At 40.2% G+C, this 17,451-nt stretch overlaps 1 protein-coding gene and 1 pseudogene across 1 annotated transcript; both read left to right on the top strand.

The window, feature by feature from the left end:
* Positions 1-997: 997 nt before the first annotated feature.
* On the top strand, positions 998-1,763 carry LOC126592747 (mavicyanin-like). The gene is made up of 2 exons (XM_050258525.1): positions 998-1,224; positions 1,359-1,763. The coding sequence occupies exons 1-2, from the start codon at positions 1,029-1,031 to the stop codon at positions 1,667-1,669; spliced, it is 507 nt and encodes a 168-aa protein (XP_050114482.1). The 5' UTR covers positions 998-1,028; the 3' UTR covers positions 1,670-1,763.
* A 1,550-nt stretch (positions 1,764-3,313) lies between these two features.
* LOC126592760 (umecyanin-like) lies at positions 3,314-3,961 on the top strand (annotated as a pseudogene).
* The last annotated feature ends 13,490 nt before the right edge of the window (positions 3,962-17,451 follow it).

The following is a 17,451-nucleotide window of genomic DNA, read 5'->3' as shown; positions in this document are numbered from 1 at the left end:
AATCTTCACTAAAGTCGGCACTGACACTTGAAACCCAGATTGCCATTGTTGCAGCAGCTGAAGAAATCACTAGAATATAGCTGGAAACATAGCAAACAATCAAACCTCACAGCAAAATCACTGGCTCTAGTACCATCTTAACTATTCTGAATTAATGAAGAACTGAACTAAATTAATGAAGAAATGAAGAAGAATGCTCAGCAAGAAAACGAAGTGGAAGATGAAAGAAGAGAGAGAGACTGAATATGCTTTTGTTATTGCTTTTACAACGGTATAGTGCTATTACACTTAGGTTGCTATATTTAGCATTCTTACACTCTTTGATGACATAGCACTCTCTCAATCCAGCCCACTTAACTAACCAATTCCTAATAGTGCAACTAACTTCTAACAAACCTTAGCTGACATGGCAGGGTGGCCTATAGAGCTGCCATGTGTCTTTAGTTATTACACAAGTCAAAGTGAAACGAATTTTGAGTTTCAGAAAGTAAAGTGATAATTTTTTAGTTACAAAGGCAAAACAAGATCAAAATAGAGTTTCAAGAGGCGTAACTAAAAATAAGCCTAATATACAATGTAATTTGTCAGCCTGATGCCGGTTATATGACTCACTTAAACTTTGTTTTCTTTGCTAATTTCTAAAAAATATAATTGAAATCGTATTTCTTAGGAAAACATGTACTATCCCCAAGTTGGCTCCTCCCAATTGAGATATAATATTCTAGCGGAGGATCCTATTCTTGTCTGAAGCCCTTTTAGTATTATTCGTACAATAAAACAACTAGTTATGATAATTACAACATTTCTTCAAGTACTATATATCTCCCATACAGCTTTGCAATTATTTAATAAATTATAAACTGCCGGATATCATACACAATGTGCACATTTCATATCACATGGCGGATAGTCTCACTCAACCGTTTCCTAAGTTCAAGTTGTCCTCTATATATATATTCAGAAACTAATGCAATTAGGACACACATTAACATTCATTTCAATATACAAGGAAGAAAGAGCAGGAAAAGATGGTTAAAACCATGAATTTTGGGAATGTGATGGTTCTAGCTATGACATTGGCAGCAGTAACAATGATGTTGCATACAACAGAAGCTGCAGAGTATGTAGTAGGAGACGACTTGGGTTGGACTGTCCCGCCAGGCGGCGCTGCCAGTTACGCTTCGTGGGCTGCAAAGTATAGCTTTGTAGTTGACGATATTCTATGTAATAAACTTATTTACTGCATTCTCCATTTATTTCATTATCTTTTTGTGTGAGTGCGAGCGCGTGTTGAAAAGTGTCATGCATGCATTGACCAATTTTAGCTAATTTACACGATGATATCCTTGTTTGTGCAGACTTCAACTTCACAGAAGGAGAACATACAGTGGCCTTAGTAACCAAGGAGAATTATGAGATTTGCAACACCACAGATCCCTTGTTTAAACTCGATGGACCAAGTGCACTTCAATTTCTTGCGTCAGACACATTTTACTTCACATGCACCTTCGCCGGCCACTGCGCTGGAGGCCAAAAGGTTGCGGTTTATATCGCTCCCTCTGCAAACACTCCAAGTCCAAGTCCAGGTGTTGCTCCTCTTGCTCCTCCTCCTGCTGCGTCCCTGCCCTTCACATTTGTGTCCAAAAAACTTGGGTTCAGGAAAGTGTAATCTGTAACATTCATTATTTAATGGCGTGAATCATACGCTTGTATTGGAATTCCTTAGCAAGGGGGAAAGAGCTAAGAAATAATAAAATCGTGAACGTGTACTTCTATTTATAATTAGCCTATATTTAACTGATTAAGAGAGAAACCCAAAGATTTTTTTGGTAGGCTAAAAGCATTCCATCTCTCCTGCATTAGTGATTAAGAATATAAGATAAAGAAGAACTACATCTCAAACGCATACTTAATTTACTCAATAGGTCAATTAAGAACTGCCTTTGGCTTTAGCTAGATAATATGAAAAATACACTCTTTCCTGAATGCATCCCTTTAATTTTGAGATTCCAGGAGAAGCTTTCAAGTTTAAACACACTACTTGAAAAATAGGCATGAGCCACGGATTTGGTGGCCAAGGCTCACCATCATGGCTTTTTTTTGGGGGGGGGGGGGGGGTTATAAAGCACGGATAGTGTGGCATGTGCATTCAATAGCACTACCTAGTAAACAGCACGAGGACGGGATTCGTGCCTCATTCGTGTTCAACCTTTCCTTGGCCACTGACGAGTCTGCGACTTTTAGACGTAATTGACCACTGACAAGACGAGAGAGGTTGTTAGTTAGTAGAAGAATGAAAGAAAAGGTTATTACTGTTAAAACAGAGTCTGTAATCACTTAATCATAATCCAAGGAAATCAGTTTCTCTCTATCTTTACAAGCAGTTATCCCCTTGAAGAGAATCCCACGTTGATTTGGATTACTCTTCGTAGTGCTAATTGGTTTTATAGTGGAACTCCAACTTTCTTCATGGTATCAAAGTAGGTTGCCTAAGTGTGAAGTCTAACGGCCACATGCGCTCCACATCATCCATTTTCTGTTGTGTATGTGTGTACATAGAAATTGGGATGAACTTAAATAGGTAGTCGTGTTTAAATAGAAAAACTCTTAACGAAATGTACAGTATAATCCCATGATAAGAACCATTCAAATAGTAGGCCTTCAGTCAAAGGCCATTCCGCCAAAACTTTTATCCAAAATAAACCATTTGGCCATTTATTTATTATGAAAGTATTTTTTTCATCTCATATATATTTTTTCATCTCATCCTTATTGTTCACTCCAATCGGATTGATTATCATTATGAAGCATTTTGTTTATTGACAATATCTTATTCGTCTATTTATCATGTCACATATAGATATCTAAATGACTTTCGGTTTCAATAAAATTTTGTAGGGCTAGTATTTAAATGATCACCTAATACATAATCGGTTTAGATTATAAGAAATATTGTCAAGTAGGTCTAGACAAGTAGTTAGCACAGGTTAAGTTAGTAACTAGTATGAACACTTTTCTAGCTGTTATAGATTCGTTTAGAACATTCTGTGCGGCAGACGGCTAGGTCATTCTAGCGGAGGATCCTATTCACGATCGTCTGAAAGCATTTTAGTATGATTACAATGAAATAGTTTTGATAACTTCAACATTTGATCAAGTGTACTGTGTACTACATTGTATGCAACTGTGCAGTTAACTAACTAATTAATTATACATTACCGGATATCAGTATCATATATATTCGGACACTAATGTAAATAGGTGACCACATTGGCATTCGTTTTCTAATACAAGGACGAAAGAGAGGGAAAAGATGATCAAAGCCATGAACTTTAGGAACGTGATGGTTCTAGCTATAGCAGTGGCAACAGTAGCAACGATGTCACATACAACAGCAGCTACAGAGTATGTAGTTGGAGACGACTTGGGTTGGACTGTCCCGCCTGGCGGCGCTGCCTATTACGTTTCATGGGCTGCCAATCATAGCTTTGTACTTAACGATGCTCTATGTGTGTAAAAAACTTCTCTGAACTGATTCACCATTAGTTCATTAATTAGTAACTTTTATTTCATGTGTATGTTGAAAAGTGTCACACATTGCCTTCAATTATAATTAGTTAATTTACATGATGATATCGTTGCTTAATTTGTGCAGACTTCAAGTTTACAGAAGGAGAACATACCGTGGCTATGGTAACCAAGGAAAATTTCGAGATTTGCAACACCACAAATCCCATACTTGAACTTCAGAAGCCAAGTATAATTGGATTTACTGCGTCAGACACATTATTTTACCTGCACCATCGCCAGCCACTGCGCTGAAGGCCAAAAGGTTGCGGTTTATTTCGCTCCCTCTTCAAATACTCCAAGTCCAAGTCCAAGTGGTGCTCCTCCTACCCCTGCTACTTCCCTGCCGCCCGTCAAATTTATCTCTGAAAGACTTGGGCACAAAAAAGTGTGATATGTAACATTTGTTATTTAATTGCGTGAAAGTCCTTTATGATGAATTATTTTTCGATAAAAACCATACACATGTATTGGAATTCCTCGACAAGGGGCAAATAAACTAAGAATTAGTAAGATCACGACAATGTAGTTTTATTTATAATTAGCCTATATTCTACTAGTGATCAAGAGAGGAAAACCCAAAGATTTATTTGGTAGGCTAAAAGCTAGCACTCCATAGCCATGCATCAAAATGTTTAGAATTTTTATCATTAACGTTAAGAAAAAGGACATAGACAGATTCTCAACAAATTAACTATGAACTGCCTTCGGCTTTTAGCTGCTAGTTAAAAAGAAAAATAAACTTTCTTGAACCGTCCCTTTGTTTTGGGAAATTTCAGTAGAAGTTTCAACACATTACAAAAGGAGATCTCAGCCACGGATGTCGTGTCCATGGTACAAGCCACGAATATTGAAGTGCGTACATTGAAATTCTGAGGTTTTGCGACAGTATTGATCTTTTACTGACGAAATTCTGATACATTTAATGCTGACTTCGCAAGTCGTCAAAGGTTAAGGTTATAAAATTAGTGGCTGGTTCACTCTTTGCTGACGTTGCTCTTCGTCACTGAATATGTGTTGTGACAAAGTTTGATATTTTTAATTGTAAAATATTTAGCTAATCAAAGATGAGTAAGAACTCCTACTCAAAATATTGTTCTTTTTAGTTTCCAAGATGTGACCAGTAAAAATTAACAACTTAAAATATATCTGTATATATATAACGACACATGATATACAACATGTGCTTCGGGTGCAATGAAAAATTTCTCTGGTACAACGAGTTTTGGTATGTACCTAGTGGCTTATGCCTTTAGCCGATAGAAATACTTATGATTGCCCTAATTTGTCAGTATTTGTTGTAAATTTTATTTTTTAAAGAAATTTCTACGGTATGAGAGAAATTTTATTAAATCAAAATGTTTGTTGTAAAATGTTTACAAAAGTGATATCTTAAATCATTCTAAATTTTGAAAAGTGAAATTTAAACTTAGGTGCTCTAACCACTTGGTTTAACACACAAATGCAGAAAAAAAATAAAATAAAAGGATAATATGCTTATTTACATACTAGCAATAATTGTTTATAGTTAATTACAACTACAAAAGTCTTATAACAAAGAATTTTACTTATATCAATAGTCTCCACTCTCCAACTAAGTTACTTTGGCTAGCAGCAGGTATATCTATAGGGGTGTGCTATCCACACACCTCATTTTAGTTCTCACACACCCCTTAATAATTTCTGTCCGTTAATCTTCTTCAATTCATCCAATTCGACGGTTGAAAATTAAAAAGGTAAAAAGGTGTGTGAGAAGTAAAATGGGGTGTGTGGATATCACACCCCTATCTATATTATTTAGGGAGTTTTAATGAAAAGGGTTTGGGCTAACAAATATTTAACCAAAATTCATATCAAAATATTATTTAACCAAAATGGCACAAAGTTTAATAAAAAAATCATCCAAAACTATTGTCCACTGGTCAAACTTACAAGCCCAACCCGTTATAAATCTACACTTCCTTAAATACCTCTAAATGATTCGATATTGTCTTGACTCTTGATCAACCTCAACAAATTGCCATAATAATTCCCTATCTTCTTATCAAATCGAATTCCCCCATTTCAAAAACAACCAAATCAAAGTTCAAATCAAATTTGAAAAATGAAGCATTCATCAGAACAAAGCCGCCGAAACAAGTTCAAAGAAGTTTAATGGCAGAAAGCGGCAAAAAAATGTTTGAAAAAAATAAACCAAAACATAAAACTGTTTCTGGAAAACCCAAAACATAACACTGTTTCTGGAAAAAAAAAAATCAGATACAATGTTTGTTTTGTCTGTGCACAAACAAACACTGTATCTGGTAAGAAAAGAACCAAAATCCAGAAACAGTAACTTAAATTCTAGAAACAGTGACTTAGATTCCAGAAACAGTCTATATGTTTTAACCTTTGATTGTTTCTTTTCTTTCATGCATCAGTTGATTATATTTAAGAAACAATGTGCTTATATTGCTTTGAATCCAAATATAGTGAAATTTACTATTTATTTTCTAGCTTACATTTAAGAAACAGCGTGTCTATTTCATTTGGATCCAGAAACAGTTTATTTTTACAGTCCAGAAACTGTGACCCGTCGTTATTATTGAATAACATGCATATCTCAAATTTATTTTTTGGAGAAACAAACGATAAACTCCACTGACGAAGAAAAATTGAAAAACAGTACATCGCATACACTATGAATAATAACGACGATCACACTTCAACGAAATAATACAAAATATAAATTAAATAACATGAGGATCTATATTTTTGTTTCAAAGAAAAAGAAGAATGTCTGCAAAACAACGATGAACTCCATTAACGACGAAAATATGAAACTCGACCTAAAAAAGTTAGGGGTAAAATCGACAAATCATAATTTATTATAGTTGGACCATTTTTAGTTGGACTACTTTAAATGGGCCTTGTACTAATCATTAAACAAAACTTATAACATGTTTTTTTTTTATTAAAACTAAAATTTTTCAAGCCATTTTCATTAGTTTTCCTTATTATTTATCATTAAAATTTGGGAACTGTTATTAGCATTGAAAAAAATATCATTCTACATCCCTCAGCAATGTATTTTTCTTTCTAATTATAGAAAATTTAGAATGCACATAAAAGTTTTAGAGTACCAATAATAATTCACTAAAAATTTTCAGTATTCACTTTGACATAATAAATATCGAAGTTCACCTACCCGTAGATCATAACGTGCCAATTAAACTTCACCAATACAGAGATTGGATTTGCCGGACGATGTCACCCAACCACACAATGCCATGCATATATGAGAGAATGTTTATAGAACCGGCCCCTTGTGAACGACCAATTGGCCGGCCGGCTGTCTTCCTGAGGTTTAAGATCGTTTCCCTTATAAATCCAAAATATCGAGCATAACCTCCATACAATTGCTAGAACGCAAGGACAGAGAACTTGAAAGATGATTAAAATTACTATGAATGTTAAGCTTCTTGTTGTAGCAATGGCAGCAATTTTTTTACTTAGAGCAGAAGGTAGAGAATTTTTAGTTGGAGACGAGTTGGGTTGGACCATTCCTCCGGGTGGCGCTGCCGATTATACTTCATGGGCAGCCAAGCACAGCTTTGTAACTGGCGATGTTATAGGTAAACTTCTCTATATTTTCCAGTTTAGATCTTTCTTTCTTTTTTTTTTTTTACAAAATTGGCCAAAATGATCATTTTTCAAATCTCAATTGCTCAGTTTTTCAGTATGTCGTTAATTTACATCGTCAATCTTTGATCGTTATGTTGTGGATATCTAATAGTACTACGGTTTAGTGGTATCCATCTTCACTTATAAGTGAGAGGTCTAATGTTGATTCTAGTCAAAGGCGAATTTGAACCACATTATTGCTAGCCCATTATGAGGCTAAGTCTACCCTCTCCCCCTTAAAGTAGATAATATCGTTTCAACAACAACAACAACAACAACAAAGCCTTTTCCCACTAAGTGGGGTCGGCTATATGAATCCTAGAACGCCATTGCGCTCGGTTTTGTGTCATGTCCTCCGTTAGATCCAAGTACTCTAAACCTTTTCTTAGAGTCTCTTCCAAAGTTTTCCTAGGTCTTCCTCTACCCCTTCGGCCCTGAACCTCTGTCCCATAGTCACATCTTCGAACCGGAGCATCAGTCGGCCTTCTTTGCACATGTCCAAATCACCGGAACCGATTTTCTCTCATCTTTCCTTCAATTTCGGCTACTCCTACTTTACCTCGGATATCCTCATTCTCAATCTTATCATTTCTCGTGTGCCCACACATCCCACGAAGCATCCTCATCTCCGCTACACCCATTTTGTGTACGTGTTGATGTTTCACCGCCCAACATTCTGTGCCATACAACATCGCTAGCCTTATTGCCGTCCTATAAAATTTTCCCTTGAGCTTCAGTGGCCTACGACGGTCACACAACACGCCGGATGCACTCTTACACTTCATCCATCCAGCTCGTATTCTATGGTTGAGATCTCCATCTAATTCTCCGTTCTCTTGCAAGATAGATCCTAGGTAGCGAAAACGGTCGCTTTTGTGATCTTCGCTAGATTGCTCTGGTCATTAGTGTGGATAAGTATATAAATGGATAGAGATAGGAAAGCAAACACAAGATGTACGTGGTTCACCCAGATTGGCTACGTCCACGGAATAGAAGAGTTCTCATTAATTGTGAAGGGTTTACACAAGTACATAGGTTCAAGCTCTCCTTTAGTGAGTACCAGTGAATGATTTAGTACAAATGACATTAGAGTACAAATGACATTAGGAAATATTGTGGGAGAATGATCTCGTAATCACGAAACTTCTAAGTATCGGAGTGTGGTATCATCTTGACTTGCCTTATTTGTCTCATAGGTAGATGTGGCAGCTTCTCTGGAAGTACTCTTCCTCCATCCAGGGGTGGTATCTTTAACTGGTGGAGATGCACAAGGTAATGTATCAATTTCACTTGAAGCTTACTTGTAGTTTCAGGCTTGGTCCAGCGCGATACCAACCATGTAGTAGGAGTCCCCCAAGTCGCCGAGCTAGGGGATCTGCTGAAAGAGCTGCCAGACAAGGTAAGCAATCAGAGCTCCGGCTGATTGTTCACCTTCTCCCCATCTTGCAGCAGCATGAAGGATAAAGAGAAGAAAAATGAGAAGAGATGATATGTGATACTTTTGCTTTTGAAGAAGTAACTTTCCACAGGCTTATTCTTGAACTGAGCTGGAGGGTTTTCTGGTTTCCTCCAGAGTATAAGGCCGACTGAAGAATTTGAGGGTCAAAACAAGTCCATCAAATCTAGAGTACGTTCGACCCTGCTGATATGGGATACTTTTGCTTTTGACAGAGTAATGGATGTATCGGCACGTGTGCTGTTACGCTTGTCTCCACATGCTTCCTTGTATCCTTCGCACTTGCCCTATCTGTTCCTCAAGCAGATGCGGTATCTTCCCTGGAAACATAAGATGTTGAAGATGAGTACTCGAGAGCAATGCCAGGTAAGTAATCAGGTAAGGGGTTCCAGGAAGTCAGTTCCTGGCTGGGAGCTTGATTTCAAGTGCTGACTGATTGCTCTCTTTCTCCTTGTCTTGCAGGTAAAAACAAGGCCAAAGGAAAAGACAGGGAAAAAGCATGATATGGGATACTCTTGCTTTTAACCCTGATGATATGAGATATTCTTGCTCTAGTATAGCTTGTTTGCAGAGGTATTATCGGGGGGAAAGAAAGCTGAATATTTCGAAAGGTTTCGTTGGGAGTGCCCTCTCAGATATGAGGAAGGGTTGAGCATTTTTGCAGGTCTGCCTGTCCGTTGGGGATGGAGGTCGACATATATAGGAGTCTCCCTAACAACAAGTAGTAATGCTATTCCTTTACCCTGCTTGGTCATAGCACGGTAGTGGGAGCTGCCAGCTTCACATGTTTTAACTCTGTCAGAGCACTTTGAAAAAGTGGTATGTGGTATTTGGCTCTCGAGATTCGGAGGACGATGCTTCTTCGATTTTTGAGAAAGCAATCATGCTGGGGGTCTGGCTCTCGAGATTCGGGGAGCAGTGTCTCTTCGATTTTTGAGAAAGTAATCATGTTGGGAGTCTGACTCTCGAGATTCGGAGGGCGGTGCCTCTTCGATTTTGGAGTAAGCAATCTTGTTGGGAGTGTTTTCTCGGATGTGAGTAAAGGTTGGGCATGTTTGCTAGTCTACCTTGCCACGAAGCACGGAGGTTGACACACAGGGACTTTCCAATTATCCAGCAGTGGTACTGTTCCTTTATCCTTGTGGGTAATAATATGGTAGCTAGACCTTCAAAATTTATGTGTCTAAACTTTGTTAGTGCTGTTTCTTTGCTATTCTTTTACCTTTCTTGGTCAGAGCGATGTAGTGGGAGCTGCAAGCTTCACGTGCTCAACTTTGGCAGAGACTTTGGCAAAGTTATATGTGGTACCCATGAGCTATTGTTGCGTGTGGGAAGTGGGTGATTGAACAGTAAGATTCATGTGCTTTCTACTTCACCAGAAGTCTTCGACAAAATGCCCATAATTTCCGCAAAGCTGAGTGTGCATGTGACAGGTGCTGACAAGGCTAGAAAAGTAGGTGCCTCTTCGATTTCTGAGATCGGCCCTCGTGGTCTCTGAGCAGCCCAGCTTTTGAGAAAGCGAGCGCCTCTTCGATTGATTCGGAGAACGATGCCTCTTCGATTTTTGAGAAAGCAATCATGCTGGGGGTCTGGCTCTCGAGATTCGGGGAGCAGTGTCTTTTCGATTTTTGAGAAAGTAATCATGTTGGGAGTCTGGCTCTCGAGATTCAGAGGGCGGTGCCTCTTCGATTTTGGAGCAAGCAATCTTGGTGGGAGTGTTTTCTCGAATGTGAGTAAAGGTTGGGCATGTTTGCTAGTCTACCTTGCCACGAAGCACAGAGGTTGACACACAGGGACTTTCCAATTATCCAACAATGGTACTGTTCCTTTACCTTCTCTTCGATTTTTGAGAAAGTAGTCATGTTGGGAGTCTGGCTCTCGAGATTCGGAGGACGGTGCCTCTTCGATTTTGGAGCAAGCAATCTTATTGGGAGTGTTTTCTCGAATGTGAGTAAAGGTTGGGCATGTTTGCTAGTCTACCTTGCCACGAGGCACAGAGGTTGACACACAAGGACTTTCCAATTATCCAGCAGTGGTACAGTTCCTTTACCCTTGTGGGTAATAATATGGTAGCTAGACCTTCAAAATTTATGGGTCTAAACTTTGTTAGTGCTGTTTCTTTGCTATTCTTTTACCCTTCTTGGTCAGAGCGATGTAGTGGGAGCTGCAAGCTTCACGTGCTCAACTTTGGCAGAGAACTTTGGCAAAGTTATCTGTGGTACCCATGAGCTATTGTTGCGTGTGGGAAGTGGGTGATTGGACAGTAAGATTCATGTGTTTTCTACTTCCCCAGAAATCTTCGACAGAATACCCATAATTTCCGCAAAGCTGAGTGTGCGTGTGACAGGTGCTGACAAGGCTGGAAAAGTAGGTGCCTCTTCGATTTCTGAGATCGGCCCTCGTGGTCTCTGAGGAGCCCAACTTTTGAGAAAGCGAACGCCTCTTCGATTTCTGAGATCGGCTTTCGTGGTCTTTGAGCAGCCCAACTTTTGAGAAAGCAAACACCTCTTTGATTTATGAGATCAACCCTCGTGGTCTCTAAGCAGCCCAGCTTTTGAGAAAGCAAACGCCTCTTCGATTTCTGAGCAGGCGCCTCTTCGATGTCTGAAGCTCCGTCGAGTGCAGCTTTTATAGGGGCTGGCATTAAGTTCCAAAGCACACTTGAATCTCCACCAGTAGAAGCTCCATTCTTGCACTTCTAAGATCTTGATTTGTCCGACCTCTTCTCTCTTCAACACCTTTGAAAATGTCTGGCCTCTCCGACCGTCGTTTTGACTTGAACCTTGTTGAAGAGGCAGCCCCGCCTTCTCCAGATAACATATGGCGCCCATCCTTCGTTTCCCCTACTGGTCCTCTTACCGTTGGGGATTCCGTGATGAAGAATGATATGACCGCTGCGGTGGTGGCCAGGAACCTTCTCACTCCCAAAGATAACAGACTACTTTCCAAACGGTCTGATGAGTTAGCTGTTAAGGATTCGATGGCTCTCAGTGTTCAGTGTGCAGGTTCTGTGTCTAATATGGCCCAACGCCTATTTGCTCGAACCCGCCAAGTTGAATCATTGGCGGCCGAAGTGATGAGTCTCAAACAGGAGATTAGAGGGCTCAAGCATGAGAATAAACAGTTGCACCGGCTCGCACATGACTATGCTACAAACATGAAGAGGAAGCTTGACCAGATGAAGGAAACTGATGGTCAGGTTTTACTTGATCATCAGAGATTTGTGGGTTTGTTCCAGAGGCATTTATTGCCTTCGTCTTCTGGGGCTGTACCGCGTAATGAAGCTCCAAATGATCAACCTCTGATGCCTCCTCCTTCTAGGGTTCTGTCCAGTACTGAGAATAAACAGTTGCACCGGCTCGCACATGACTATGCTACAAACATGAAGAGGAAGCTTGACCAGATGAAGGAAACTGATGGTCAGGTTTTACTTGATCATCAGAGATTTGTGGGTTTGTTCCAGAGGCATTTATTGCCTTCGTCTTCTGGGGCTGTACCGCGTAATGAAGCTCCAAATGATCAACCTCTGATGCCTCCTCCTTCTAGGGTTCTGTCCAGTACTGAGGCTCCGAATGATCCCCCTCCGATGCCTTCTCTTTCTGGAGCTCTACCGACTGCTGAGACTTTTCCTAAGCAACCTTTGTGAAGGCTCCATCTTGTTTGTTTATTTTGACTCATGTATATGTACATATTTGTAGCTTATCGGGGATATCAATAAATAAGTTTTCCTTCATTTCAACGTATTGTGTTAAATACACCAAAGCCTTCTTCGCTAAGTTCTTTGAATTTTCTTTTGTTGAAGCTTGTATGTTGAAGCTTTCTGAGTGGAGCATGTAGGTTGGGGTAGTGTTCCCTTAATTTTCCGAGTGAGGAAAACTTCTCGGTTGGAGACTTGGAAAATCCAAGTCACTGAGTGGGATCGGCTATATGAATCTTAGAACGCCATTGTGCTCGGTCCTGTGTCATGTCCTTCGTTAGATCCGAGTACTCTAAGTCTTTTCTTAGAGTCTCTTCCAAAGTTTTCCTAGGTCTTCCTCTACCCCTTCGGCCCTGAACCTCTGTCCCATAGTCGCATCTTCTAATCGGAGCGTCAGTAGGCCTTCTTTGCACATGTCCAAACCACCGTAACCGATTTTCTCTCATCTTTCCTTCAATTTCGGCTACTCCTACTTTACCCCGGATATCCTCATTCCTAATCTTATCCTTTCTCGTGTGCCCACACATCCAACGAAGCATCCTCATCTCCGCTACACCCATTTTGTGTACGTGTTGATGCTTCACCGCCCAACATTCTGTGCCATAAAGCATCGCCGGCCTTATTGCCGTCCTATAAAATTTTCCCTTGAGCTTCAGTGGCATACGGCGGTCACACAACACGCCAGATGCACTATTTCACTTCATCCATCCAGCTTGTATTCTATGGTTGAGATCTCCATCTAATTCTCCGTTCTTTTGCAAGATAGATCCTAGGTAACGAAAACGGTCGCTCTTTGGTATTTCTTGATCTCCGATCCTCACCCCTAACTCGTTTTGGCCTCCATTTGCACTGAACTTGCACTCCATATATTCTGTCTTTGATCGGTTTAGGCGAAGACCTTTAGATTCCAACACTTTTCTCCAAAGGTTAAGCTTTGCATTTACCCCCTCCTGAGTTTCATCTATCAACACTATATCGTCTGCGAAAAGCATACACCAAGGAATATCATCTTGAATATGTCCTGTTAACTCATCCATTACCAACGCAAAAAGGTAAGGACTTAAGGATGAGCCTTGATGTAATCCTACAGTTATGGGAAAGCTTTCGGTTTGTCCTTCATAAGTTCTTACGGCAGTCTTTGCTCCTTCATACATATCCTTTATAGCTTGGATATATGCTACTCGTACTCCTTTCTTCTCTAAAATCCTCCAAAGAATGTCTCTTGGGACCCTATCATACGCTTTTTCCAAATCTATAAAGACCATGTGTAAATCCTTTTTCCCATCTCTATATCTTTCCATCAATCTTCGTAAGAGATAGATTGCCTCCATGGTTGAGCGCCCTGGCATGAACCCGAATTGGTTGTCCGAAACCCGTGTCTCTTGCCTCAATCTATGCTCAATGACTCTCTCCCAGAGATTCATTGTATGACTCATTAACTTAATACCCCTATAGTTCATGCAATTTTGTACGTCGCCCTTATTCTTGTAGATAGGCACCAAAGTGCTCGTTCGCCACTCATTTGGCATCTTCTTCGTTTTCAAAATCCTATTGAAAAGGTCAGTGAGCCATGTTATACCTGTCTCTCCCAAAACTTTCCACACTTCGATTGGTATATCGTCTGGGCCTATTGCTTTTCTATGCTTCATCTTCTTCAAAGCTACAACCACTTCTTCCTTCCGGATTCGACGATAAAAAGAGTAGTTTCTACACTCTTCTGAGTTACTCAACTCCCCTAAAGAAGCACTCATGTCATGTCCTTCATTGAAAAGATTATGAAAATAACCTCTCCATCTGTCTTTAACCGCGTTCTCTGTAGCAAGAACCTTTCCATCCTCATCCTTGATGCACCTCACTTGGTTTAGGTCCCTTGTCTTCTTTTCCCTTGCTCTAGCTAGTTTATAGATATCCAACTCTCCTTCTTTGGTATCTAGTCGTTTATACATATCGTCGTAAGCCGCTAACTTAGATTCTCTGACAGCTTTCTTAGCCTCTTGCTTCGCTTTTCTATACCTTTCACCATTTTCATCGGTCCTCTCCTTGTATAAGGCTTTACAACATTCCTTCTTAGCCTTCACCTTTGTTTGTACCTCCTCATTCCACCACCAAGATTCCTTTTGGTGTGGGGCAAAGCCCTTGGACTCTCCTAATACCTCTTTTGCTACTTTTTGGATACAACTAGCCATGGAATCCCACATTTGGCTAGCTTCCCCCTCTCTATCCCACACACATTGGGTGATTACCTTCTCTTTGAAAATGGCTTGTTTTTCTTCTTTTAGATTCCACCATCTAGTCCTTGGGCACTTCCAAGTCTTGTTCTTTTGTCTCACTCTTTTGATATGTACATCCATCACCAACAAGCGATGTTGATTAGCCACGCTCTCTCCTGGTATAACTTTGCAATCCTTACAAGTTATACGACCCCCTTTCCTCATTAGAAGAAAATCTATTTGTGTTTTTGACGACCCACTCTTGTAGGTGATCACATGTTCTTCTCTCTTCTTAAAGAAGGTGTTGGCTAAGAAGAGATCATATGCCATTGCAAAATCCAAGATAGCTTCCCCATCCTCGTTTCTCTCCCCAAAACCATGGCCACCATGAAAACCTCCATAGTTGCCTGTCTCCCTGCCCACGTGTCCATTTAAATCTCCTCCTATAAATAACTTCTCCATCTGAGCAATTCCTTGCACCAAGTCTCCAAGGTCTTCCCAAAATTTCTCCTTCGAACTCGTACCCAACCCTACTTGAGGTGCGTACGCACTAATCACATTGATAAGTTCTTGTCCTATTACAATCTTGATTGCTATGATTCTATCTCCTACCCTCTTGACATCTACAACATCTTGTGTCAAGGCCTTGTCCACGATGATGCCAACACCGTTTCTCGTTCTATTTGTGCCCGAATACCAAAGTTTAAACCCTGAGTTTTCTAGATCCTTTGCCTTACTACCAACCCATTTAGTTTCTTGTAGGCACATAATATTTATCCTTCTCCTCACCATAACTTCCACTACTTCCATAGATTTTCCCGTTAAGGTTCCTATATTCCACGTTCCTAAACGCATTTTGCTCTCTTGAACTCTACCCTTCTGTCCTAGCTTCTTCACCCTCCCCCGTCTAATAGGATCAAAGTACTTCTTTTGTGTGTCCCGTGTAAAGTTGATAGGAGCATATGCTCCCAAACAACTTTGAGTGGAGTCGTTCGAAAAGAAGTTTCTACGGCCCCCTTGCTCATTTAACACTGCATCCGGGTGCCGAAGGAGATACAGCGACTCTTGCTCACTTATCATTGTGCTCGGGCCACACAGCGCGCCACTTACGGGTGACGCCCTAGCTTTAGCGCGATTTTGTTCTGGATTCATTTTCATAAGGATTCGACGTGATCATGGAGTGCCGGCTGTCGACTACCTGACGCCCTCCCCCTCCTCCTTTATCCGTGTTAAAAAAAAAAAAAGTTGCAAAAAAATATTTAATTTTGATTAGTTCATCAACAATTGAGTATTGGATTCTGATCATTTTAGCTACTTCTCTTCTTTTATTCCGTTGAAAATATATTGTCACTGAAATTTGGTTAAATTTTGTGATGATGACGATGACATGGTGCGTTCTTTGGGCAGTGTTTGATTTCGCAGTAGGAGAACAGGACTTAGTTTTGGTAACAAAGCAGAATTTCCACAAATGCAACACTAAAGATCCCTTATTTCTAAGGAAGGATCCAGTTAAAATCAAATTTGGTGGAAGTGGTATATATTATTTCACCTCCAGCTTGCCCAGCCATTGCAAGAAAGGGCAAAAGGTAACGGTTCGTGTCCGTGACTCTTCAACCATGTCGTCCACCTCTTCAACTAGTCCAAGTCCAAGTGTTACAGAAGCTCCTCAGGCCCTGCCGCTCGAATTTCTGCCTGTCTAAATTAGATGGGGAAAAGAAATTAAATTGTCTGTAACAATAGAGTCCTTGTATGTCCTTGTTAGCCAAGCAAGTATATTTCCTAATTTGCTTTTTGTACCAATTTTATATTATAATTATGGTTACGCCCAACTCTTGGTGATTTTTCTTGGGTTCTATGCAATGCACACAAAACTCTTTATTTTTCTTGCTCCTCTTTCAAATTTCCACCAAACCAAACACAAATATTCTCCATAAAGCAGGGAAGTATTAAGGAGAACTATCAATATCGTTTTAAACCCAACTTTTTTTTGCCTAAAACTACCCTTACAAATCTAATTTAATTTGTAAATTTATCTTCTTACCCATTTAAGCCAAATACATGGCAGTTGGCAATCCGTCACGCTAGTTAGTTAAGGTGCTTGGTTGATGGGAAAGTGAGAGGAAAACTGTTGATCCTAAAAACTACCAAGCTTATGTGGCGCGCAGACCAAGTAATTAGTAAGTTAACTACGTCCTTCGGTTGTATGCGGGGCATGCCAACTCGTCGCCCGAGCTCGGCCGATGAGTAAAATTTGTTGATATTGCGTTGGGTACGCTACTGACTTCTGAATCTCGCAACAGCGGCCGAGGAAGGAACTTGTCTCGGCCTTCGGGTTCTAGAGCCTGAAGACAAGGCTGCTAACTTAGCGAAGTTCAATATCAAATTCGGCTTTCAACGTGCCGAATGTAGTAACTTGTAACACCTCACTTTGCCGAAAAGGCTAATGAGATGACCTCGACCAATAAGGATTCGGAAATCCTTTTCGACCGAGACTTGGATAGATAACCAACTGTCATCGCCGCAGTACTGTTGATGCCAACGGAAGATGCTGTGAGATCGGCTGATTCTATGGTGACAGAGCTATCTATGCCGACTGAAGATATCACCGGTTGCTTTCACAGTGATGTTGATGCCAACGGAAGATGTGTCAGCGAAAAGAGAAAATAAAAAATCTCAAAGTTGTTGAGAGAGTTTGCGCAAGGCAGTTGTGTGTTGAATTGGAGGTGGTCCTAACTGTTGTCTGCGACTCTGTATTTATAAGTATCATCCTCATCCTGACGGCTCGCATTGTAAAGCTGCCGCCAACATCAAAGTCCTCCTTCATAACAATCTCATGCAAAATAAAAGATTGTTATCAC

Source organism: Malus sylvestris, chromosome 2, assembly GCF_916048215.2.
Source record: "Malus sylvestris chromosome 2, drMalSylv7.2, whole genome shotgun sequence".
NCBI classification, from domain to species: Eukaryota; Viridiplantae; Streptophyta; class Magnoliopsida; order Rosales; family Rosaceae; genus Malus; species Malus sylvestris.
This window is presented reverse-complemented; position numbering and strand designations above follow the sequence as displayed.